This window comes from Carettochelys insculpta, chromosome 3 (assembly GCF_033958435.1).
Source record: "Carettochelys insculpta isolate YL-2023 chromosome 3, ASM3395843v1, whole genome shotgun sequence".
Lineage (NCBI taxonomy): Eukaryota > Metazoa > Chordata > Testudines > Carettochelyidae > Carettochelys > Carettochelys insculpta.
This window is the reverse complement of record NC_134139.1, coordinates 107,251,095-107,278,836: the sequence shown is the minus strand read 5'-3', so window position 1 is coordinate 107,278,836 and position 27,742 is coordinate 107,251,095. Positions and strand designations below refer to the sequence as shown.

General features: G+C 45.1%; 1 protein-coding gene across 3 annotated transcripts in view; it reads right to left on the bottom strand.

Moving 5' to 3' along the window:
• STX7 (syntaxin 7) overlaps positions 1-14,074 on the bottom strand; it is a 66,596-nt gene extending 52,522 nt beyond the window's left edge. The window contains exons 1-2 of one of the 3 annotated variants that reach the window (XM_074990552.1): positions 13,956-14,074; positions 6,650-6,798 (exon numbers count right to left, since the gene is read on the bottom strand). In XM_074990552.1, the coding sequence (XP_074846653.1) occupies positions 6,650-6,734 (85 nt within the window). In that variant the 5' untranslated portion in view covers positions 6,735-6,798; positions 13,956-14,074. Of the gene's footprint in view, positions 1-6,649; positions 6,799-10,341; positions 10,477-13,955 lie in introns of those variants that run through there. The other 2 variants (XM_074990554.1, XM_074990553.1) reach the window with 2 other exon arrangements.
• Between the last annotated feature and the right edge of the window lie 13,668 nt (positions 14,075-27,742).

Below are 27,742 nucleotides of genomic sequence, written 5' to 3'. Positions count from 1 at the left end.
GGCTCACAGCAGACAGAGAAGCTGTGACAGACATGGCTCTTAGCCCCTACTAAATAACATGATGCACACACACCAACATCCTAGGTGGGAAAATATTTACCCTAATAAAAGGAATGTCCAGTAGTCAAAACTTACTGTTTCTCTCCCTTGCAAGTGTAAACTACTCTTGCGAGAGCTGGCATCACCCAGACAGACCAGCCCCAATTTGGCATAAGAAAGGAGAAAGAGAATAAAGGAGTACAGAGGTATAAGTATGGGGCCTACAGCACCATGATTTTTGAGTGCTTTTCACTATCTATCTGCTGGTCAGATAAGTGACAGCCTCCCAAGGCTTCTGCAGCTAAAGGGGTCCCTAAGCCTTGTCCCTTATTCGTCTTTCCGCGGAACTGAGTGACCGATCCTGGCTTGGCACCGCTGGAATCGAGAGATGCAAGGAGGGTAAGAAGCACCCACACCTGATCTCCTATCTTTAGTGTACACACATTTTGAAATAGAGCTCTATACTTTGGGTTTTTTTTCCTCTCTTTGGGATCGTGGCTTCAGTTTTGTAACTTGTTTGTGTGTGTAACATCTATACATTTAAATAAGTAGGCACTAGCAATTTTGTAACCACATGATTAGAATCTAGTTTAATAAATGTTGGTAACCGTTTGTGCATAAGCCTGACTAGTTTCTCTGGGTTACTGTAAAGCAGCCAACACAATTAAAGAACTTCAGCCGTTTTGGCTATAAAGCCTGGCCATTAGGTGAGGGTACTAAGAGCCTAGCGTTGAGTTGTGCCGCCTCCACGGGGCAAACTCTTGGGGCGCCTGCCAGTCAATCCTGACTGCCTGCCGCGAAGGGACAGTGCGTCCTAGCGGTTAAAGTCACAGGTGTGGAAAGGCTCTTAGTGCTGCCATTGGGGCACCTGTCAGTCAGTGTTGACTGCCCACTGCGAAGGGGCTCTGAGCTCTAGCAGGTAAAGTCACAGGTGTTTAGGACCTTGGGGCATCCGTCAGCCTGGCCTGGGCTGCCTGCCGCGAAGGGACAGTGAGTCCTAGCAGTTAGTCACGGATGGTGTAAAACGGGCATAGCTGGCACCTCACCAAACATCCTTGGCCATCGGCTAACAAGTACTGAACAAATTCAGCTGCAAAGTCAATAAGAAATACATGATTCATATTCTGCTACAGGCACAACCCTGACACAACCCTTTCAAATGGAAAGAAATACTATGTGAATGCTAAATCTGAGCTCACACACAAGAATCAGGAAGTTGCAGCTACATCACACACATTATTCTGTAGCGTACAGAGCTTTACCCTACCCTTATAAGCTTTGAGTAATACATTATTGCCCTGCCTCTAGCATCAAACCAGAAGACTGAAGAATGGTGGCTGACCTACACTGAAAAGTTAGATTGGCATAGCTGCATCTCTCAGGGTTGTGAAGAAAATCCACACCTAGGACAGAAGTAGCTATGTTAACCCTCACTGTAGTCAGCATTAGACTGATGGAAAAATTCTTCCATAGACCTAGTGACCACCTCTCAGGGAAACAGAGTAACCACAATACCTGGAGGACTGAATTGCTATAGCAGCATAGCTACTCTGCTGCTGCTGCACCATCATAGCAACTTAAATGTACACAGTCTGTCTCTTGTTTTCTTAGTGCTTCAGGGTGCCAGGCATTGTTTGCCAATCCTATATAGGACATGGTTCACTTGGGTCAGCAAACCAATCAAAGCATTTCAGCTGTGTGATGGCAGCAACCCTCCCATTCCACCTTGTTCTACTCTCTCCTACCAGGGACCAAAGGAGATGGCTGCTCTATGTCTTTACCAGCATGCAAGGTGGGCCACAATCTGACCCTCTGGTATTATTGTTAATATCTGACAAAAGGAAAGCTAATGGAATGTAGTCAGACAGAAGAAAAAAATCACCAAAAAGTTTAAACACAGCATTTTAAAACAAAATGAGACCGTATATACACAGAAGCAACTTAGTATATTTAATGTCCAAAATGCTAGGTACTTTGCAAACAAGTAAGAAAAAGGTCCAGAAGAGTTTGCAACTTAAACCGTGGAAAAGGGGCCAGATTAGTACGATGAGGACAGGATGCTACAGAGGGCATTTTACAAAGTTTTTCCCCATTCGTGCATGCGCACACACATGAATCTGATGTGCCGTGCCCCTCCCATCCCCATCAGGACATGTTTAGTAAGCACCCATTTAGGTGCAGCCAAATGACAGCATTTTTCTATCAATCTTTCCAGCTGTGGAAGAGTTACAGTCATTTTAAGAATCAACACTATCAATTTGCATATAACTGTCACTTCTTACGACACCACAAAAATAGAAGGATGCTATGACACAGGGTTGGTAAAGAGTACAAAACCTTTCCCCCTAGATCATTTTTTGTTCATAGCTAGCTAAGTTGGAGATAAACTCAAAAGCATTGCTATTTATAGACAATGAATGCAGAGGGGCAAAAAGGTAAGCAAGCATATGGACTGCTTTCATTCCTCAAGCCTGCAGCTGGTTGGTTGCTGCATGGATTGGGCAAAGCCCAACAGAATCTCAGGAAGGTGGCAGCTTTCACTGCTATTGGCTAGAATTACCAGTGCTATGCTCAGTACTAGCACTAATTGTTATCATAGGAGGTAGCCTGTAAAAAAGCATTATGTATGTGACTGCTGTGCTTCTATACATGCTACTGCCGGCATACAAGCAAGGGGTATGTATTTTGTTTAAAGTTCAAAATGTATAAAGACTTGGTTCTTTGCCAGATATGAAAGAATTTACTGTATTCTATTATCCGGAACACAAATAACCGGCATTTTAATCAGTTAATTTTTGCTAAGTTTTCCCTAAATACAGTCTAGTGAAAGTAAACACAAATATATACAGCAAATACAGTGTAAGTTTACAGAGTACAATGCTACTGTTGGTAAATAAAATACTCTACATACATTTTTGTTAGTTTCTTAATACTTAATCTTGTGTTTCTTTAGTGCTATGCAGTGCTAGGTACACCTCTCTATTATTCAGACTATTTGAATATCCGGCAACCTCCCAGTCACAGGGCTGCCAGATTTAGAAGAATTTACTGTATTTGGAGACTCCAGAAACGGAATGTGAGTTTCCACCCTCCCCCATCTCCTGTCAGAAGAGATAGGAGCATTGTTTCTCTAACAGAAAATTTCTCATCTCTCGTGTTCTCAGATTTGTCAGAAAATTGAATTCAGCAGGTAAAGCAAGAGTTTTTAAAACGAGTCCCTTTCAACAGGCCAGGTTTCAGTTTCTTGTGGTATCATAATCCCTTTGTAACTTTAGCTCCTCAGAGAGAGCTCTTCTGCAAGAGTGAGAAAAATTGAAGACTTGATATTCTTCTCAAAAGAACGTAAGAACAGCCACGCTGGATCAGAACAAAGGTCCATCTGGTCCAGTATCCTGTCTCTGAACAGTGGCCAAAGCCAAAATGTCCCAGAGGAAGGGAAAGAACAGGTAATCATCAATTGATCCCTCCCCATCACTCATTCCTAGGTTCTGACAAAGAGAGGCTAGGGACATCATTTCTACCCATCCTGGCTAATACGTTCATGGAGGACAGGTTCCCTTCAATGGCCATCTAGCTCTTTTTTGAACCCTGTTATAGTCTTGGCCTTCACGACGTTCTCTGGCAAGGAGTTCCACAGGTTGACTGTGCATTGCCTAAATATTTCCCTCTGTTTCTCTCAATAAGCATACCCTCTGATGTAGCAATATTAGCTTAGTAAAAACAAATATCAGAAAGACTACAATACTTGTATGTGATAAAGCAGTTAAGAGGCACAGAATATTTGAACAGCTTGCTTTTGTGATTTTATAATTCAGTTCTGTAAGAAAGAGATTCTCCTCACCCCCTTCAGTTATAAAAGTTATACAAGTAACATTTCCAAGTATTCAGTTTTCCCACAAGACTAAGTAGTGCCAAAACCTTCCCTTCCAGTCCCAAAGAATAAACCCTCACACAACACTTTCAAGGACTTTCCTTATCCTGTCCTACTTCCTATATATCCTAACATTCCAAAATTTGGCTGAGACTAGTTTTGTGAAATGGTTCTTTAAATACAATGCAAGGTGTTTTACAATACTACAGAGTAATTTGTATTGTTCTCCAAATATATGCTACACTGAATGAACAAGAGATTGCACTCATCTGATATCAATCTAAAAAGGGAATAAGCAAATATTATTGATCAATAGGGATACGTTTAACTTCATATACTAAAAGACTGCAATTTAAGTTACAAAAGCTGGCATTCAACTAGCACATAAATAAGCACGTGACCTCTGAAGCCACTAGCATTTAAAAATGGCTGTTCCTATAGTAAAGACTGATTAATTAAAACTATGTTGATGTTGTGGTTTCTTTACCTGTCAAGTTCAATAAGCAAAAGACCTATATGTGGTTTGAGCTGTGATTCACAAAAAACTCTTAAGAGCATGGACAAATCTCATCTACCAGCACGTGTGAGTGCCATACTGCACACGCACAAACAGTCAGCAACAAGAACCACTATTTCATCCAGAATGGCGCCATATTCTACCATCCTTCCTCATCATGAGTAATATAAACAACCCCTGTGAAACAAAGGTAAAATTCTGGCTCCACTGAAGTTAATCAGAAAACTCTCATTGATTTTGCTGGGGACAAGATTTCACTTAATGTCTGACATACTGTGGACAGCTATTCAACTTATTGAGCTATTCTCTCTCTTACACACCCAACCTCCCTCACTGACAAAGTTCTGTACTTTGGTACGGAAGAACAAATGGATTCCTCACAGCCATTCCCACATAACTAGTTACTCCAGCACCAAAGCTGTTCTCACTTTTTATTTTTTCCCCACCTTCACTCTGACCACTAAGAATTTTAACCTGCCAGTATGCAACTGGTTGCAAGGCTAACTGCAGAATCAGTGTTTCATTCCCTCCTCCTCCGCCCCCCCCCCCTCCCCCTCATGCAGGACACAATCCCTACTGAAGTCATGATGAGAACCACATATATATAGCACCCCTGCAAAAATAAATCAAGTCATTTTTATTTAGCTGGCCAAGCATATCATTAGGCAGTTGTTTGTTTTTATTACTGCTATTTTAACTTTGGTCACAGTCTTAGTGCTTTAATTTCAATCAGAAGCAGCAGCTTCTCTCTGAGGGTTACTCTACCCTACAGTATTATTTTCTGTTTTACATAGGCTCAGAAGTGTTGGTTGTACATGAGGAAGCACCTGAAAAACTGCTTGTGTTATTTATGGGAGTAAAGCATGTTTTACAGATCTGTGGTTTTAGAACAAAGGAAGAAGTTCAACTTTCTTCCTTTTTCTTTTTTTAAACAAGTCACCTATATTATATTTTTGTCTGTATTATAATTTCACTCATTACTGATATTGCAATTACAACATTTAAACGTGTGCGCGCCAGAAACTGTGGCCAGGGAGTTATGTTCTTCTGCCTTAAAATCCGCTGAAGCCTCTCTTACAGAATTTCATTTTGGGAATAGCTGTCCATCCATAGAACAAAAAATAAATACTATGTGAGTTAAAAGACAGAAAGATAGAATTCTATATTCAAATATAACTCAAAAGGCTACCTTTGAACAGGTTTTCTGTTTAATATAAATTAGGAAACAAGCAAAGATAGAAGTGCTAGTGATACAGTTTTGTAATGGTAACACAGAGTGAAGAGATTATTGCCTTTTTTTTGCCCCTTTTAGGTTGCCTTACACTCCAGAGACAAAGGTCATGATCTACATGAAATGAGTGATCCTACTGAGCAGTGGTGCTTATCATAAGCTTGTACTTTTGTTAATGGTCTGTCCACAAAGTCAAGAACTAAAACAGTGGAGTCTGACTCAGTGGCAAGAGCTCACACATAAAAACATTTCAGAAGTACAGCACATGAAGCATTACGGCTGTGGCCACACTTGGTCAAAATTTCAAAAGGAACAAGCTAATGGCCAAATCGGAGGATACTAATGAGGCACTGAAATTAATATTCAGTGCCTCATTAGCATGCTGCCAGCTGCAGCACTTCAGCTGATAGGAATAAGGGGATTTCAAAATCTGCAGGGTCCTTTCAAAGAAGGAGCAACTTGTAGCTGAGCTGCCAACAGCATGCTAATGAGGCATTAAATATTCATTTCAGCACCCCATTAGTATCCTCCAATTTGGCCATTAGCATGGCCCTTTTGAAATTTTGGCCAGGTGTGGCCACAGCCCATGTGTGTGTAATAGCAGTAGAAGACCAGTGTACCAGAGTCAATGGGAGAGCACATATTTTTAATCTAAATATGGAAAGCACCCTTAAAATATTTAACTTCTTTCTTTTCCCCTGTTGATACTTAAGGGATCTTTCTAGAAGAGAGACAACATGTACAAATTAATTAGGCAATACCAAACACTGTCAGATGTATGACGTAGGTAAACTAAAAAGAAAATTAAAATACCAAGAATTCATTCTTTTAAGTGTTGTGTGTGGAAATCGGAGGTACAAAGTAATACTGAATTACGGCTCTCAAATGGACAGTGTTTCTTTAACATCAGCACAATTTTGTGGCATACCTACAAATATGGCACTATATTCAAATAGGTTAGTTTAAAAGAACATGTATTAATTCAACTTACTGCATTGGGTGATCTTCTGGATATTAGAAGTTATACGTTGAGCTAGCTGGGTAGGAGCCTCAACGATACCTGTACTATACGACATGGCTGAATAAATTATCAACTACGTTAAGGGTGCAAGGTCAGACAATTTCAACAAACAAGGGCACCTAAAAAAAAAAAAAAGAAAGTAGTTATATGCTGATAATTGTACAAGTCCATTATACATTTTACCAGTTTAGAGTACACAGGGACCAAGAACTCCAGCAAAATGAAACACCCCCATAATACTATTTGGCCTTTATCAAGGAAGTCCATTTTGAAAAGGCATTTCAGAGAATGCTTTCTCAAACTCGAGTAAGAATGTAAAGCCATTTCAGAGCTTGTTACAATAATAAAATATACTTGATTAACATTCATGAGATTGACAGTCATAATCTTAAAAATCTCATGCCTATCAGAAGGTCAGAGTAGATGATCACATAGATCACTTCTGGCCTTGGAATGCATGAATCAACTACCTCACATATATAGCTTCTGATGAGAACAGCAGATCATATTTGTCAAGCTCAATACAAGATTTTTTCCCTAACCACACAAATAAAGAAACTTACAAATTACTGAAAAAAAAATAGGAACTATCCCAAGAAATAGCACTATTTTCTTTAAGTACTAAATATAAAAACAGTCACTTATTTCCCATGAAAATTGAAGTCTCTGATGCAACCTTAACTATGTTTTTGTGACTGCTTGTCCATAACATGCATATTTTGATATATTAAAATATAGGCAACTGAGAGGTTCTTGAATCGACTGTGGTTTAAATGGGAGTTGTATCTATGAACCAACAGTGACATCCATGCCTATACCTGTTACCACCTGTAGCGACCACTCTCAAATAGGCAATTTTTCCTTATTTTTGAAAATACTTTTTTAAATGCTCATCTTACAAGAATTTATGTACTGTAAACTGAAATGAATGAGAGCAGTATGCTAAACTGCACTAAAAATACTCCCCAGACGTAGGAATGAGTCCAATGTACCCTTGCAATTGGTGTCTAATATTTAGAGACAGTTAAAAGTGAACATGTAACCTTATTAGATATCAGGTTGTTTCCCCCCTGCCCCGGTGGAGGAGGAAGGGTACCTTCAACAGAGTACACATGTAAACAAAATAACTATTTTTCCCTTGAGAAGTTAGAGACCTGTCCTTATTTTTATAATCAGCTTTTGGATACAGGACAACTCAGTGGCCATGTCTACACTAACCAAAGACTTTGAAATAGCCATGCAAATGGCCATTTTGAAGTTTACTAATGAAGCACTGAAATACATATTCAGTACCTCATTAGCATGCGGGCGGCCGCGGCACTTCGAAATTGACGCGGCTCGTCCAGACGGGGCTCCTTTTCGAAAGGACCCCAGCTACTTCGAAGTCCCCTTATTCCTATCTGCTCATAGGAATAAGGGGACTTCGAGGTAGCTGGGGTCCTTTCGAAAAGGAGCCCCGTCTGGACGAGCCGCGTCAATTTCGAAGTGCCGCGGCCGCCCACATGCTAATGAGGTACTGAATATGTATTTCAGTGCTTCATTAGTAAACTTCAAAATGGCCATTTGCATGGCAATTTTGAAGTGTTTGGCTAGTGTAGATATAGCCAGTAAGTATTAAAGATGTTGAAAGCCTTACTTCTATCCCCCACAATTGTATTCCTGCATAGGAGCAAAGCAAATAAATTAAGTCACCCAGCTGAATTCTGCATTACTTCCTCACCATACTACAGGATCAGTTGAACATAAAAATATAGCACTGATCCCATAGGCTGGTCCTTGAGATTGTGAAGGAGGTCAGAGGGTCCCAGACATTGACAGTCTGGGAATGCTATTTAAGTGAAACCAACTGACCCAGTTACCAGGTTAAAATTGTAGGAGTGTTTTCAATGTTATGTCTTTTCAATCCGATTAAAATAAGCAAGAAACATGTTTTTAAAAGGTCCTAAAAAATCAAGGCACCCAGGCAATTTAAGGGTCATAGGCTATATTGGACACACACAAGAAAAACTACCTTAATTTAAAAAAAATGTAGCTGGATATGTGAAGATACAGAAAGCTGATCTTTCTTGTTGTCAGACTGTGCAATAGGTTAATTGTTTTAGTAGGAGTCTTCTTCATAATTTTCTCTTTCCATCAAGACGGAATTGAAAGTGGTGAGCATAACAAGACATGAAGTATAAGTTCAACTTCCCTAGTCTGGCACCATCATGACCCAGTTGGTCCCAAACAATGGAATCTGAGGGACCGGGGAGGTCAGCGTCAGCCCCCTAGCGTGTCAAGTCTACTTGGCCACCAACTCTCAGGATACCGCATCTCCACTGCTTGGGTTGCCGGGCTCCAGGGCTCCCCTGCTCAGGCTGCAGGGGCTCGATTCTTCCCGGCTGGGGCAATCAATACTCCTGGTCCCAGCCTGAGGGCTTTCCCACCCCTCTCCATGCGTGCTCCACCCCGGAGTACTCACAGGATCATCGATGTCAAACCATGAGTGCTGCCAGACAAGGGAAGCCCAGATTACGGATCTTCAACCCATACTGCCCTTACCATTATTTGATTTTACTCCCCCCACCCTATTTTCCCCACTTTTCCCTTCTACTGATGCTATGCAGAATGGAGGAGACATCTGACTGTATTTTCAAGTCCCATAGAACAGCTGAGTCTTAAGGATAGACTTGAACAAAACGTAATTGATCAGAGGACTCACTAAATAGGAGCACGGCTCAGAAAAAGCATGGAAGGTGGCACAAAAAAGGGGGCGAAGGAAATTAAGAGCCAGCAACACTGGTAAATTGACAGAGGGAAGGCAGAGGGCTGAAAAAGATATAAGGTAGTAAACTGTTCAGCTTATCTGGCAGTACCAGGTTTCTTATCCTGTACTCATAATGAGGCAGAAACTGTATATACACCATCTTGAACAATTGGGCCCTGATCTTAATTAGGGTCTCTAGGAACTAAACTAAAAATACGCAGGGTTCCTAAAAGCTCCTCTTCACATTAAAGTTAGTTCTGCAACATGTAAGAACTCTTCTGTTCATGATGTAAGTCATGGATGTAAATGTTTATTAAAATGCTAAATAAGAAAAAGTCAAGTATATGCATCTATACAAAGTATTTTATGAAAAGATATGCTTTCCATGCATGAAACAAAAGAAGTTTTATAGGAAAGCTCCATTACTGTGTTTCAGAATACTTTAAAATTGAAAATAAGACATTTATGATTTGTTCCTTTTACTAGCACTATGGCTGTGGCCACACTTGGCCAAAACCGAATGCTCACATCTTGACGCAGCTACACGGAGGTCCATTTCAAAGTTTTGGTCAAGTGTGGCCACAGCCTATTTGTTTACATGGTGCCTCTTAAGCTGAACAGCCACATTGTTCTCCTTCTACAACATAGGATTCACAATTGCAACAGTTAGTAGTCTTTGCCCTGATATTTAATGCAGCCCAATACAGTATGAGGACAGACCTTTCTGGATCATTTTGCACTGTTTGTACACTCACCCTGGCAACTAATGCAATGTATGAATATACCCAGTTAGTGAGCACTTGCTGTAAGGTTCACCCCTCTAAAAATATTTCATTTGTTTGCATTTCACGTAGAATAGAAAATAAAACTAGACAGTTCAATTTTACTTTTGTTTCTAGATACTGTTGACACTTACTGAAGCAAAGAGATGCACAAATTTTTGATAAAGGTCACATTAGCATCATGCCAGAAGCCCAAAGGATGCACCTATTTGCACAGAAAATACAGTAAGTTCAAACACCTGTATCCAACAACCACATATTATTTCCAACTCTATTAATATGTTTTCCTTAGCAATAGGGTCAGTACCCACTTAACAGGACTGATGCATGTAAGGAATGAAAACTAACAAAAGACAACTGGCTAATCTCTGGACTGAAATTTACCAAAATTCTGCTAATTTTATAGCAAAAGCACAACTGGGCCTTGATGGGGCCTCTGGAAACTATTCCACATTGACTTCTCTCATCCAGCACCCTTGGGACTGGATAGGTGGCAGAAAAGAGAATCTGCCAAATCACAGGAGATCAATATTTTCTAGCACATTATCAACAGTTCCACAGCTTACTGGGCTCTTAGAAGACACACAGGGGTAAATTACAGCTAAATAACAGCACAGAACACAGATCCAGGACTGGTGCTTGGAAACAAATTTTATGGGGCCACGTGAAACTTGGCCACATACATGACAGGTAGTCACCCAACTATCTAAAATCATGCTAGATTACAGAGTTTGCCGAACGAGAGTGTTCCGGATTAGAGAGGTTCAACGTGTATAATTATAAATAAAGTACAATTCACCAGAGAACTGTCTTAGAAGTAAAACAATTAAATAAAATGCAACAGCAGCTTTTTTCTACAGAAGAGTTTATAATTCTGGGGCAAACAACCATAGGTAACAGAAAAGCAAAACCTTACTTTCAGGAGATAGTATTAAGGGAATGGCATACCTCAGCACACTTTATGACTCCACGCAAGGAGTTTCTTATTTACCTTAACAAAAAGTTAAGGGATGACCTAGTTACAGCTGAAGTACGTACCCACGTGGGGAAACAAGTATTTAATAATAGGTCATTCAATCAAGCAAAGAGAACAACATAATCCAATGGATGGAAATTGAAAATAGATACATTCAGAGGAAATAAGGTTTAATTAGCAGTGTGAATAAATTCAATTGTAATAGTTTGTACAGGGCCACAGTCAATTTTCCATCTGCGACAACTTTAAAGTCAAAATGGGATGATTTTCTAATTCAAAAGATACATTGTAGAGATTACTTGGGGGGAAATTCTATGGCCTGTGTTGATCTCTACACAATTACAATGGTCTACTTTCAGGATTGGTATTTGTTAGTATATTCAAAACCCACATCTCTCTGTAAGAATAAAAGACAATTTTTCATATATTGCATATAACTGCGTGACAGCAGGCCCGGCAGTCTTTGAACACATTAACTTATTTACACAAACACCTACATTCATCACAATGCAATTCTTGGATTTGATAATGTGCACAAGAAAGATTGGGATTCATTTTCTGAGGCTTTCACGTGCCTCCCTTCTGCACACAGGAAGTGCTGTTCCACTCCTGGTGCCAAAAGGACCAAGGGCGAGCAAAGGCTGAGGTGAAACTAACTTAAAATTTCTTCGCAAAACTAATTTACAAAATTTCTTCACAGACCACCATGGCTATCCCTCAGACTATTAAAGGTTCTCAAAGGTACTGTACTATTGCAACCCAGGTCTCTGCCAGCTCCTTAAATGGGTCCCTCCTGACTTCTGCAGTAGCTCAGCCAGCTCCTGCTGGAGCTATGCACTCATTTACTTTCACCTCTGGCAAAGGCTGCCCTCTCCCCAGCCAGCTGGGGGCAATGCACACAAAGTCCAGCAATATCTCAAGAACAATACAACACCTGCTTCTGAGATGGTGAAAGGAAGTGTGGAAAAACAGAAAATTGGAAAAGGACTTATCTATACTGATTTTGAGACAAGCAAGCATGTAAACCCACACCATGCTAGCCTGTCATGCACCCTGTGGATCTTATCAGGGAGGAAGCCAAGTTAGTCTGAATCTTCAAAAACAACAAGAAGCCCTGTGGAACCTTACAGGCTAACAGATAATTTGGAGAATAAGCTTCCGTGGGCAAAGACCTGCTTTGTCAGATAAATGAGTGCGGCGGGGGGCGCATTCAGAGGAGGATTTAAAGAGGGAATCCCAGTAAAGAGGAGGGCCAGAGCTGACAAGGTCTGTTCAGTTAGGGTGGATGCAGCCCCTTACTGGCAGTTAATGTGGACTTGTGAACATCAAGAGAGCAGAAATCAAGAAACAAGTCAGTTCAGTCAGAGCGGATGTGGCCCATTGACCTGACTTGATTTCTCCTCTCTTGATGTTCACAAGTCCACATTAACTGCCAATAAGGGGCTGCATCCACCCTGACTAAATAGACCTTGTCACCTCTGGCCCTCCCCTTTACTGAGATCCCCTCTTTAAATCTGAGGAAGTGGGTGTTTGCCCACGAAAGCTTATGCTCCAATATATCTGTTAGTCTGTAAGGTGCCACAGGACTTCTTGTTGTTCATGTGGACCTTGCTGCGATAGCACACTAAAAACTCTGTTGTGTCCTTTGCTTTATTCCACTTTGGAATCAGAACAGGTTAAATAAAGTACACAAGGAACCCATTAGCGCTTGGCAGAAGATCCACACAACATACAGTACCTCTTAATGCAAGACAAGCTTTATGCTCTGACTTGCTGCACATTAGGGCCTAGTCTATACTATCAGGGTCACTGATCTAAGTTATGCAATTTCAACTGCATGAACCACATTGCTGAATTTGACAAACTCAGATCTACTCACTGCAACGTCTTCACCATGGTAAATGGACCCCTGAGGCTCTCCTGTCAGCTTCCCCTCTGCCCCTCACTCTAGTGCGGTACCAGAGCGGACAGGTGACTGCTGGGCGTTTGATGTGTTGTGTCAAAAATCTGCCCTGCTGATCTCATCACTGCCGAGCAGTAGTGAAGAGATGCCCTAAGGGCTCGTGGAGGCTCCCCCTAACGAGTGACACGGGCCAGGATGCGTGTTCCTGAAGCCAGGAAGCAGGGGGAAGGGCAAGATCGAGGCAGAAGCTGTCCCGTCAAGCAGAAAAACAGCAGCTTCGGGGTAGCCCAGATTGTATGATGCTAACCGAGCTCCTGGCGGTGCATTAGGAGGAAGGGGTGCTGCGAGGGTAACGTACCGCAACGCCTGCCGGGCTGCGGAGGCAGACAGAAGGGTGCCCGGGTGGGCTACGCCCAGCTCTCGGGGAGTGGGACGCGCCAGGGCACACCCAGGCTCCTCCCGCGCGGAGCCCCCTCGGCATGGATCGGCCGCTGGGGCTGGGGGCTGGCCGGGGAGCTGTCTGCAGCCTGGGGAGCGAGGCCCGCCCTGCCTCGCGCCCGCCGGCCAGGGGAGAGGCAGCGCGCTAGCCACGAACAGCCCCGGGAATGCGGAACTAGCCTCCCCCGCCGCCACCATCGCTGCACAGCCCCTCCCGCAGGAGCTGTGCCCGCTCCCGGCCAGGGAGCCCCCCGCGACCCCGTCTGCCGCGGAGCAGCTGCAGCCTAGGCGCAGGGCGGCGCCCACCAGGCACAGCCACAGGCTGCCGCAGCGACTCCCCCGGGGCACCGCCAGCGAGTCCCGCTGCAACCCGCAGCGCCTCCCCCGGGGCGCCGCCAGCGAGTCCCGCTGCAACCCACAGCGCCTCTTACCAGGCCCCACGGCTCAGCCTACCAGCACCGTAGAGCTCCTGCCCCGCACCGCCGCAGCTGCAGCAGAGTCACCGGGAAAAGAGGCGGGGCTGAGCGCGCCGGCCCCGCCCTTTCTCCGTGCCCCCGGTGCTGGGAGTGAAGACGAAAGCCGCGGCCTTCCCGCCCCCTAGCGGCCTGGGCGGGGCGTGCAGCGGCCGGGGCTCGTGACCGGCGTGGGGCGGTGCCCGAAGCGGGAGCTTCCGCAGGGAGACGTCCTCAAGGTGACTCGGTTGGGCGGGCCGGCTCCTGATTGCTCGGGAGCTCTTAAACTACCCAGGCGTTTCTCGCGCAGCGGGGCTGCTCCAGGGGAGAGCTGCGGCAGTTCGGCTCTGAGCGACTCTTCTGCAGCAAGAGTCTTGGGCGTGGTCCTGGAGTGGGGTTGAGTATCGCCCCGCCCTTCCCCCAGCCAATTTGTCCCCGTGCAGTGCGTCCCGGGATGCGAAGTGATGTGGAACAACACTCCCCCAGCAGGGTGGCAGTGAGGCACGATGGCACAGTATAAATAGCTGCTACATGCAAGATACCCTTTCTGGGCTAGCTCTTCCACTGGGATTTGAAGCCTGGGCCTCACCACCAGCTCCCCTTGGTACTGCGCACATGCTACAGTGGCTGATGGCACCACAAACAACATTAGCTTTATTCCTGCTGCTCACCCACATTGCATGTACATAACCTTGATCCCTGGGGCTTTATCTGTGAATACTACAAGTCTTGATTTCTGAGGTCATTGTTCAAATAATTAATAGAATCTGAAGATCTGAAAGAAAATCGTTAGTGCAAAACTCCAATCAACACTTAAGTTTTTTAATGAAACAGCAATATTTTCCAAGAAAATAAATCTGTAACCTTTCCGTGTTTATTTTAAAAATACAATGCCAGCAATGTTGTACTGAAAAGTACTGCATGGGATCTTTTCAGGGGAAAAGGCAAAACACCACATTTATTGGTAATACACATATACCAATAAACACTCATCGGCCATGTCTACACTAGCCAAAACCTTCAAAATGGCCATGCAAATGGCCATTTCGAAGTTTACTAATGAAGCACTGAAATACATATTCAGCACCTCATTAGCATGCGGGCAGCTGCGGCACTTCGAAATTGACGTGGCTTGTCCAGACGGGGCTCCTTTTTGAAAGGACCCCGGCTACTTCCAAGTCCCCTTATTCCTATGAGCAGATGGGAATAATGGGACTTGGAAATAGCCGAGGTCCTTTCAAAAAGGAGCCCTGGGTGAATGAGCCGCGTGGCGGCGAGCCGCGTCAATTTCAAAGTGCTGCAGCCACCTGCATGCTAATGAGGCGCTGAATATGTATGTCAGAGCTTCATTAGTAAACTTCAAAATAGCCATTTGCATGGCCATTTCGAAGTTCTTGGCTAGTGTAGACACGCCCATCATATGCATCTGATACATAACACACTCACATACACACACACACAAGTACACTCCTGTTTTGTTGCTGTCACCGATAGTTGCTCCCCCAAACTGCACTGGCCAGGTGAGCTAGATGGGCAAGGGGTGGACCTGGGCTTCTACCGATCCAGACTGATGCTCTAGTGCTGACAAGACAAACCTGGGATCCCTGTGCAAGATGCCTTCCATTTATAGTGTCCTCTCTCTCATGCATATGCATAATCTGGAAGAGCAATCTTATGAATACGCATTTAGCACCTTCTTCTGGGTGGTGCTTCCAAAGGCAGGCACTTGCTGGTGACTCCCAAGGTGTTCATATGTCCACTCTTCTTTCAATGGGCCAACTTCACAGGTTCCATTGTTCTTCTCATTGGCCTTGGGACTACTTTCTCCAACCCTTACAAGTACTTGGAGGTGCTTGTCTTCCATGCTTTTCCATTCACACCTCATTCACTCAACAAGGCAATCAGTTAAGCAGTCCAAAAATAAAGGGTACACAGAGGTTTTTCTTTACCTTACCTACTTCTAGGAACTGTTCTACAAAATATAACTAAATTTCTATATCACAGGGCTTAATACAATGATACATAAAATGACATGACACTCTTTACCAAATATTCATAAACCTGAATTACCCACCAGGAGAAAAGAATCAAATCGACAGGGCCAGACGAATACCCAGAGACCAGATACTCCAAGAGAGGCCCAAAAAAGCAAAGAACAGAACACAACTGTTCATTACCTACAGCCCCAAACTCAAACCACTGCAACACATTATTAAAGACCTACAACCCATCCTTAATCAGGATGCCACACTCCAGAAGGCCCTAGGTGACAGGCCTGTTCTCTCCTACAGACAACGTCCCAACCTTATGAGGATTCTCACCAACAATCACAGTCTGTGCCGCAGGAGCACCAGTCCTGGAACTTTTCCTTGCAACAAAGCCCGTTGCCAGCTTTGTCCACATATCTATTTTGGAGATACCATCACTGGACCTAACCAGATTATTCACAGAATCACGGGCACATTCTCATGTTCCTCAACTAACATCATATATGCCATCATGTGCCAACAATGCCCAGATGCTTTGTATATTGGACAGACTTCAAACTCTCTTAGACAAAGAATTAATGGGCACAAAACAGACATAAAAACACTCCTGATCCACAAACCTGTCAACCAGCATTTTAATGGAGTGGGCCATTCTGTTAATGACCTGAAGGTTTGTGTCTTACTGAAGAGGAATTTTCACAACAGATTGGAAAGAAAGGCTGCTGAACTCTCTTTTATATTCAAATTCAACACATTAACATGTGTTTTGAACCAGGATGGGAATTTTTAGGTCATTATAGGGCCTCTTTTGCATACTTGGCTTAATCTGATTCTTGCCCCCCCCCACACCCTCTGCCCCTCTACTCTCTGATTTGCTCACTTTGATAATATTTTTCTGATTTGTCAACCTTGATTACTATTTTTGGTTCTTTGTGCCTTAAATATTGAGTCTGTTCTGGTATGGCTATGATCTGAAGAAGTGGGTCTGTTCCATGAAAGCTCATCACCTCATACATTATTTTGTTAGTCTTTAAAGTGCTACAGGACTGCTTTTTTGTTTAGATAGTATATAGACTAGCACGGCTTTCTCTGTTACTAAAAACTCCAGTGAGAAATAGTTAAAACCAAGATGTATCTACAATGTTAGAGCTAGTAAAAGATGCATTAGCAGAGCTATGAGAAACAAAGTCATTTTATATGGTCTTTTGATTGTTGTTGTATTTAATTCCGTGCTTGCACATTCAGGCTGAGTTTAGAATTTGAATGAATGAGATAAGATGAGATGGCATCCTTCAGTCTGCATAGACTATGGATCGCGCCCTTTATAGTTTCAGTTGAGAGCTTCATTTATAGCGTCTACTGTGACTATGAAGACCCACACGAGAGTGACAGTCCTTGCTGCATCTCTTGCAGATGTGGTGGGTGTCTGGCAAGTCCTTATTGTGCTTTCTGTGCGCTCGCTTCTCCTCTGCTCGCTGTCTGATCCTCATCTCGCCCTTCTGAAGGCCCTTGTGTAACCCCTGCCTCCATCTGCCGCGGTCGTCTGCTAGTTCTTCCCAGTTGTCCAGCTCGATGTCTGCCTCTCTGAGGTCTCTCTTGCAGACATCTTTGTAGCGCAACTGGGGGCGTCTGGGAGGTCTTTTGCCAGAGGCTAGCTCACCATACAGGATGTCTTTTGGAATCCTTCCATCGTTCATCCTGTGGACGTGGTCAAGCCAGCGGAGCCGATGCTGCCTGAGGAGCGTGTGCATGGTTGGGATTCCAGCTTGCTCGAGGACAGCGGTGTTGGTCACTCTGTCCTTCCATGATATTCAAAGGATGTGCCTGAGGCAGCGCAAGTGGAAGACATTCAGCCTCTTTTCCTGGCAGGCATACAGGGTCCAAGTCTCACTGCCATAAAGGAGGGTGCTGAGGATGCAGGCTCTGTAGACTTGCATTTTGGTGTGAGTGTACAGCTTGTTGTTATTCCACGCTCTCTTGCTGAGTCTGGACAGAGTTGTGGCCGCTTTTCCGATCCTCCTATTTAGCTCAGTGTCCAACGACAGGGTGTCAGTGATGGTGGACCCGAGGTAAACGAACTCGTGGATGACCTCTAACGTATAGTTGTCAATGCTGATTGATGGGGATTCAGCAACATCCTGACCGAGTACGTTTGTCTTCTTTAGGCTGATGGTAAGCCCAAAGTCCTTGCACACTTTGGAGAACTGATCCAGCATTTTTTGAAGCTGGTCTTCTGTGCGAGACACTACAGCAGCATCGTCTGCTAACAGCATGTCTCTGATGAGGACTTCCAGCACCTTAGACTTAGCTTTCAGCCTTTCAAGATTAAACAGTTTCCCATCAGATCTTGTGTGCAGCAAGATGCCTTCTGTTGAAGATCCAAAGGCATGCTTCAGGAGGAGTGCGAAGAAGATCCCGAACAATGTCGGAGCAAGCACGCATCCTTGTTTGATGCCGCTCCTGATTCTGAAAGCATCCGGTAAAGCGCCATCATATTGGATGGTTCCTCTCATGTCTTCATGGAACGACTGGATCATCTTGAGTAACCGTGGAGGACAGCCTATCTTGTGGAGCAGTTTGAACAGACCATCCCTGCTGACCAAGTCAAAGGCCTTGGTCAGGTCGATGAAGGCTATGTAGAGTGGCTTCCTCTGCTCCCTGCATTTCTCCTGCAGCTGCCTTAGAGAGAAGACCATGTCAACGGTAGACCTCTCTGCGCGGAATCCACACTGTAATTCGGGGTACACCCTCTCAGCAATCTTCTGGAGCCTGCCAAGGATGACGCGAGCGAACAGTTTACCAGTGACGCTTAGGAGGGAGATTCCACGGTAGTTGTTGCCGTCGCTTCTGTCTCCTTTGTTCTCATACAATGTTACAATGTTAGCATCGCGCATATCCTGTGGAACCTCACCCTCTTTCCAGCACAGGCACAGTAGCTCATGTAGGGGTTCCAGGAGTGTGTCCGCGGCACACTTGATTACCTCTGGTGGTATACCATCCTGGCCTGGGGCCTTTCCTGCTGCAGTGCTGTCGATGGCTCTCTTCAGTTCGTCCACAGTCGGTTCCTGATCCAGTTCGTCCATTACTGATAGGAGCTCGACGGCATCGAGGGCTGCGTCAACCACAACGTTCTCGTGTGCGTACAGCTCGGAGCAGTGCTCAACCCAGTGCTCCATCTGTTTGGCTTTGTCAGCGATGACTTCACCAGATTTGGATTTCAGAGGTGCCATCTTGTTCTGGGTGGGTCCTAATGCCTTCTTCATACCCTCGTACATTCCTCTGAGATTACCAAAGTCAGCACAGGTCTGGATGCTGCTGCATAGCTGGAGCCAGTGGTTGTTGGCACAGTGCCTGGCTGTCTGCTGTACTGTTCTTCTGGCCGCTCTAAATGCTTGCTGGGTACTCTGGCTCTGTGAGCGTTTGTACTCCAGGAATGCAGCGCGCTTCTTTTCAATGACTGGAATCATCTCATCGGAGTTAGCTTTGAACCAGTCGTTCGTGTTTCTAGCTCTTCTTCCAAACACCAACAAGGCCATGTTGTAAACTGTATTCCTCAGATGTTGCCATTTGGATGTCACATCGGCGCCCCCAGGGCCTCTGCGCAGATTTTCCTGGAGGGTCTCTCTGAACTTTTCAGCTTTCTCCGAGTTTGCCGTCTTTCTGGCATCAATGCAGGGCCTTCCAGCAGGTTTAGAGTGGTACAGCTTCTTGGGTCTCAGCTTGAGCTTGGAGCAAACTAGCAAGTGATCTGTATCACAGTCAGCACTATGATAGCTGCATGTCAGAAGGACGTTTTTGAGGTTATTACACCTAGTGATGACCATGTCTAGTTGATGCCAGTGCTTCGAGCGTGGGTGTCTCCACGACACTCTGTGCTGGGGCTTCGTTTGGAAGAATGTGTTTGTGATGCACAGATTGTGGTACGTGCACAGTTCAAGGAGACGCTGTCCATTGTCATTCATTTTTCCCATACCGAAATGTCCTAAGCAGGAAGGCCATGAGGCCCAATCAGCTCCAACTCTTGCATTGAAGTCACCCAAGATGTACAGTTGTTCACGAGCAGGTATTTGCGCTGCAGCAGCACTAAGCATGTCATAGAACTTGTCTTTTACTTCTGGTGCGGCGTAGAGGGTTGGAGCATAAGCGCTTATCAGGTGGACAGGACCGGTGCAAGTTTGAAGCGTGATCCGAAGAAGTCTTTCTGATCCGCCCATGACTAATTCCACCATTTGTAGAAGGGTGTTTCTGACAGCAAAGCCAACACCATGCTCTCTGGGTTCTTCTTGGGCTTTACCCTGCCAGAAAAAGGTGTAGTCCTTTTCCTTTAGAGATCCCGAATCTGCGAGTCGCGTCTCTTGCGGCACAGCAATATCAACTCGGAGCCTCTTCAGTTCCTTGTTAATGACATGGAAAATATCAGAAATGAATTTGGTTTCAACCATAGTGTTTAACACTTCCCATATCTAGCCTACACGCTTTTTAGAAAACTTCCCTAATACACATCAGGGAGGAAATGGTTCTTTGTGAAGCTCCATCAAGGTTTATGAAAAACTGATCCTCCATTCTCCTAAAAGTTTTGCAAACCTTAGTGAACATTTCAGTAAACACTGACTTTCAGATTATTAACAAAAGGTGTTGGGATTTGGCTGCAAAGATACAGCCAACTTGAACAAATTTTCAAATTGAAATACGGGGCCACTCTCTTTAGAGAGGAGAAAGCAAAGAACAGCATTGGTGGGAGGCAGATACAGAATCACAGGATTGGAAGGGAGCTGAAGACATCTTCTAGTCCAGTTCCCTACACTGAAGACAGGACTAAGTATTTCCCTTACAGATGTCTGTTTAACCTGTTCTTAATGATGGTGATTCCACAGTTTCCCAAGGCAGTTTATTCCAGATCTTGACTAGATATATGCATCGTAGCGTTTTCATAGGTAGAGTGAAGGAAGAGTATTCCATGATGCAGTATTAGAATTAGGGTCCCATTGTGCTGCTTAGCCACACATCAGAAAATAAATGACTAAAAATCTGTAGATAAGCACTGCGATGGCACTGGGAGAGGGGGTATGCCGAAAGGGGAATGCAAATGTTTTAAGGTTGGGAAGCATTGTACTAGAAGCACATAGTATACTGTTCCAGATAGTTTTCAGACTGTGACCAAGTACACCCAACTTACATCCAGTCCTGGGGCACTTAGAGACTAACAAATTTATTAGGTCATGAGCTTTCATGGATAAAACCCACTTCCTCAGATGAACGGAGTGGAAAAAAATTCCAGGGTTAATATTGGGGAAAAAGGGATCTAGATAGGCTGATGAGCAAGTTGATTTAAAAATACGGATGAACAACCCAACTCTGTTCCTTATGGCAAGGTTGGGTATAATCTGGTGGTCAGCATAGTGCTTGCAAATTTCTTTACCAGATCTGAAATGTTCCTAGTGAACTTTACACAGATGGTTAGACAAGTCTGCAATGGCATTTGTCAGGGACCCCGTGGGTATGGCTGAATGAAAACAAGGAAGAAAGCCATAAGTAGCAAAGAATGGGATTTGTTGGGTGGTGGCCTGGCATGTATTACTGTAGGCAAATTCCATGTAGGGAAGCAGGGAAAAATAGTCAACAGATGTTCTCTAGGGAGAGATGTGCCTTTTTTGGGATAGTAGGACTACGTCTACACTAGAATGCTATGCAAAGTAGCCTATTTCGAAGTAACGACATCGAAATAAGCTACTTTGACGCATATTGTCTACAAATACAGGATGCGGAACACTGAAAGTGTCTGCCCTGAATGGAAAATCAGAGCATCCACACACACAAGTGGCCCCTTTCAAAATAAGGGTCCAGAAAAGCCTTCCAACAGGGTCACAGGGCAGACTGGCCCTTCTGGGGCAACAGCAAGCTGCTCCTTTAAAGGGTCCTTCCCAGACACACTCGGCCTGCACAGCATGAGTCTGTAGCCAGACATGAACCCCCCCATTTGGCCTTTTCTTCCTCTGCCCCCCACTGGGAGAGACAGAGAGAGAAATAAGCAGGGGAGACAGGCAGCCTTTGATGTCCTGGGAACACAGGTGTGCTGTCTCACCCAGCCTCTCTACTATACACAAAAACCAGACAGTGGATGGGCTAGCTAATGGCCGCCCTTCTGGCTGATCTCAGTAATTGACATGCCTTGATCACGTCCCCAGCCTTGATCACTTCCCCAGGAAGATTGGGGAACCCCGCCCATCACCTCCAAAGGTGCCCAATTGTCCACAATTCACAGGTGCGAATTGAGCCTTACACCTTCCCTGGGAAACCTGGGGTTCAAAACATTCCTCCCAATTGGCCACTTGAGACCAGGAAGAAGCGTACGTGACAAAAGGGGTATAAAGGGGCTTGGCAGACCACCCCCCCTTTGAGTTTCAATCACCTACACCTGCTGGCCAGGTCTGGAATTAACTTCCGAGACTGGGGATGCCTGGTTCGTATCTACTTCTTCCCGAGGGATTGAGAGAATCTGGGTCACACCGGATCTAGGAGGCAGGGGTAAGAATTACACCTGTATTACACTTCTTTCCTATAGGAATTGAGGGAAAGACTCTAGTTCCACCAGGTCTAAGAGGCAGGGGTGAAAATCACACCTGCAACTTGCCTTTCTTGTGTACACGTTACTTGTATTAGTTTAAGCTAGCTAGTTTGTCTAAAACTTTTCTTAAGTTAAATTGTATTGTTTCTCCTTTAAAAACCGCAGGTACTAGCTGTTTTGGGCTATAAACTGCTAAAACCATTAGCCTGTCACTCAGACCGTGGGAAGCCCTTACCTTATCTTTAAAACGGGTTTACCCCTTTGATCTATTAGAACACTGCGATCCTCCACTGTCTTTTACATAGAACTGTAGAAAAGTATTATCTTGCCTATCAAACCACAGGGGGGCCTTACCTTACCTTAACTGGCAAGCTGCGGTCAGCAATTACCTTCTGTAAACATTAGTAACCACGAGAAAAATCATTATCCTGTCACTCACTCGGGGACCATCTTGGTTTCATTCATAAATTGAGCGGTCAGTTTAAAACCCCCTTTTACACGCGGCAGCCGCTTCTGTTGTAAAATCGCTGCCAGCGGTTTCCTATTAACTGTTAGTAAAGTTATAAACAAAAATTCACAATTGTGGTACTTTGATCACTTGTCTTAGTTATATTGTTTCCATCTTTGTATAAATAAAAAGTAACTGTTAAAGCCTCTCTAAGTGTAATTTTCCTCTTGCTGCTGTACCCGAACTAAACACAAACCAAAGAACCCAGCCTGCCCTGGCTGCTTAGCGTAGCTGCTGGTGTGGCATCACCCCCTTTGCCCCACCGGACCTTTAGCTGGCACCTGGGCATCGGCTCACAGAATCCTGCGGAGCTGACACCAGACCCGCACATTCAGTGCAAGCAGCGATGGACCACCCCACCCCCCAGCAGCAGCAGCAGCAGTAGCTGGAAGCCCTACAGGCTCTTGCCCAAGCAGCAAGCACCCTGCTAGGTGCTGCATGGGGGGCCGCTCAGCAGCTCCTGGCAAGGGAGCCCTCTCTGGGGACAGATGGGGATGCCCCAGACCATCGGACTCCCTTGTTTCCCTCCCACATACTGGCTTGCTCTGCCACCTCTGGAGTTACCCCACCAACTCAGAGTGGTGGAAGCATTTGGTAATGCGGAAGTGGGATGACATGTGGCTGTGGAACTTCCACATGTGCCGGCAGACCTTCCTCGAGCTCTGCCAGTGGCTCACCCCCATACTGAGGCACTAGGATGTGGCGCGCCCTCCCCGTTGAGAAGAGAGTCGCCATAGCTGTCTCGAAGCTGCCACTCCAGACAGCTACCGCTCCGTGGGCCACCAGTTTGGTGTGGGCAAGGCCACAGTCAGGGCCATTGTCATGGAGGTAAGGAGGCCTGGGCACATGCACACTGGGGAGGGATGCCCAGGGTGGGGCCGGGAGCACCCTGCACACCCTCCTGGGTGCTCATGTCCCCTCCCCACAGGTGGTCTGTGCACTGAATATTCTGCTCCTCCAGAGGGTCACCCACATCGGGGACCTGGATGTGGCCATCACTGGCTTTGCCACCATGGGGTTCCCGAGCTACTTCGGGGCCCTGCACGGGACCCATATCCCTATCCGTGCCATAGACCACAGTGGGGGATGATATATAACCCAGAGGGGCTCCCACTTGGTGGTCCTGCAGGCCATGGTGGACAGCCCGGGTCACCTCCAGGATGTGTATGTGGGCTGGCCCAGCTGTACCCCTAACAGCCTTGTGTTACAGCACTTGGGTCTGTGCCACCAGATGGAGGCAGGGACCTACATCCCCCAGAGGGAGATCCCACTGGTGGACTCCACCATGCCCCTCGGCCTCTTGGCAGATGTGGCGTACCCACTCTAGCCCTGGCTTATGTGTCTGTACACCAGCCACCTCAATGCCAGCCAGGAGCAGTTTAACGGCCACCTGAACCACGCCCGCCAGGTGGTGGAGAGGACCTTCAGCCACTTGAAGGGCCAGTGACACTGCCTTCTCCCCCACCTGGACCTCGGCCTGCAGAACATCCCCCAGGTTGTGGGCACATGTTGCATGCTCCATAACATCGTGGAGAGAAATGGGGAGGCCTTTGTCCAGGGGTGGGTGGTTGACACCACCACAGGCTACCCCCAGCCGGTCGCCACACCTGGTCACCAGGCCCACTGGGACGGGGTCTGGGTCTGAGAGGCCCTGCGGGCACATTTTGATCAGAAGGCCCAGTGAGAGCATCCCTGGCCATCCCCGGTGGGCCTCTTGCACACCGCCCCCACAACAAGCACACGTCTCAGAGGGGTGTGGGAAAAGTAAAACTTGGAATTATTGATAACTGTTAACCGTCGACTATGATTTCTGCACAACAAATTGGAACCATATACATGGGGAGGGGGTATAACTATATATACATGGCTTGTGTTCCTTCCCTCTTGTTGTTACTATTAGCTGAGTCATGTATCTAATCACCATGAGGCTTTTTAGTGAAGTCTGGAGCAAATAGGTATTGGACACTTCAGTTTATTTGATGCCATCAGTTATTAGCTCTCCTTCCCTGTTAAGGAGAGGACCTACACTTTCCTCAGTCTTTCTCTTGCTCCTAATGTATTTAAAGACACTCCTCGTATTGTCTTCTATGCTCCTTGCTACATGTAACTCATTTTGTGCCGTACCCTTTCTGATTTTGTCCCTACAGGCTTATACTGTTCTTTCCTCCTTCACAGTTTATCCATGTTGTCCCTCTTTATAGGAGTTCTTTCAGAATCAAGTAATTAAAGAGCTCCTAATGAAGTTATTGCCCAGGAGGCTAGGAGGAGAAGAGCCAGCACCCAGCTAGCTTAGAATCCATTCCAGTCAGGTCCAAAGCTCAGGAGAACAGGGGTAAAGGTCCAACTCCTTTCTCCTACAGGAGATCTTAGCTGGACACAGGCACAAGAGCCTGATCACATGCTTAACCTTACATCCTCCGGAACAGGAAAGGCCAGAGCCTAAGAGAGCTCAGCTTCTACACCCTCACATTCTTTTTCTCAAATGGTGAGCGGGTTAACCTAGTCTCCAGCTTTGGAGTCTTTTCCCAGAGCTGGACTCTGTCCCCTCAGAAAGTGCAAGAAAGCAGAACTAGCCATGGTTCCAGCCCTGCAATCCTCCTCCTTACCGTGGAACTATGACTGGGGAAGCAGGAAGTTGGGAACCCTGCAGGACCAGTCCCAGAGGTTGACAGAAGAGGAGCAGTTCAGAACTCCACCCACTACTGTCTCTTCAGTAACAGTTGTTTCCGCCCACTGTCTTTTCTTCCCAGTCATCTTTGGCGTCTGGGCAGTTACACAACTTTATTGTTGCTTCCTAACGAGGATACTGAGAACCTTAATATCCTCCCTCAATAGCCTTTTAATTTTTTAGATAACTTATTTGTTTGCAATCTGAAATTAGAGTCTAATGCCCTTTGTGTGTAGGCAGAGAGAGATACATACCCTTCCAATTCTCAACATATGCTTTTATGTATTGGAAATTACTTAACCTGTGAGCTCTGCAGGACCCAGACTGTTTTTTTGTCGTCTTTGTGCCTAGCACTGTGGAGTTTTGATCCCAGTTTGGAGCCCTTAGCTGCTACCGCAACACAATAATAGTAAGCGGGGTAAGGTCAGTCTCACTCCTGGGCCCTAACTCTGAGTTCAGCACACAGACAATTTAGGTACTGTGGCACAGGCCCGGCTTGCCTGTACCAAGGTTTGGAATTCTGTCCCTCAGCTATAAGGGCATTGGGGTAGGTGCCCCCCATCTGCCTGTTCTGGATAAACATTCCTCCTCAGTCACCAGCTGAACTCTTAGGCTACCTGTGATATGGGAGCCCAAACACTACTCATTGGAGGTTATCTCCACCCCTGCTGTCTCTGGCAATGCTGACATTCTCTTTATCAGCTTTTGTGACTCTCTCCTTATCTGTTGTAGTCCCCACTCCGACCTGCTCTCCCACTGTCTACACCTTCCCTCCACCAGAAAAGGCTTTTTAAAAGGCCCCATGGCAGCCTGCAGTGGGATCAGCCAGCCCTAACTGATTTACAGAAGCCCTGTGTCTGCTGTTCCCACTCCTCCCATGATGACTCCAGTCAGCTGCTTCTCGCTGCCCTGAAGTAACCCTCTCCTAATTAGCCAGGGCCATTTCTGCTTTTCAGAGCTTCCTTTCTTCTCTCCTAATCTAGGCCTCTGGCCTGACCCTGTCACAAAAAATTTAAAAAATTCATAGAAAAGAAAACCCCAAACAAAAACCACTACCTCAAGTTTTGATATAAATACACATTCCACATCATTCTTCTGTCTTGTTGATTGTTTCCAGCCTGGTACCCTTTGCTTCAGTTAATTTAACAATTCAGCTCTGATTGTATTCAGTCGTATTTAGTTTAGCGTGCCAGAGGGGTGGAACAAAGTAGATTGGCAGGGCTACAGTGAGGCCTTTATGACAGCTAGGAGGAATTCTGATGAGCAGGGATAAGTGCTGTTTGACATTTTTATACATAAAAAATAAAATAAAAAAAAAGTTACTGCCACGTACCTGTGCTATCATATGCCATATAAGTTCTGCAGGCATGATGACCATGGATATAATATTTTGTTTTGATTAGCAACTATTTTAATGCTAATATTTGTGTATTGCTTCATTTGCCTTACCATTTTAACATTCAGGAAAATCAGGTATTTACCACCAGATGGCATAATGGTGACATTATACTGCTCTTCTCTGCGATCTGAAGATCTTGAGTTTGAGTTTGATCTTACACTGGTTTTATATTAATATAACTCCACTGATTTCAACAAATCACTCCTGATTTACACAGATTCAGTATAGATGAGAGTAAACCTCTTCTTTCAAAGCAAAATGCATACTGGTATTTTGTTTGGGATTTGTGTTTCTGAGCATGGTTACCCTTCTGAAACTGGGTTTTGCTAGTTATACTTCTATTCATTTGAATTTGTTTTTCAGCTAGCACAAAACTTTGTAATAAAGAAATAAAGAAACCATTAGTGGATCCTGCCACCATGTCTGCATGGCTATTTCCCTGAATGCTGGGCACCCCCAGTATTTGTGTCTCAGAGTGAACCATACATTTAAAGTATCAGAGAGGTAGACGAGTTAGTCTGTATCTTCAAAAACAAGATGAAGTCCTGTGGCACCTTATTGACTAACAGATATTTTGGAGCAGAAGCTTTCGTGGGCAAAGACCCGCTTCATCAGATGCATCTGACGAAGCGGCTCTT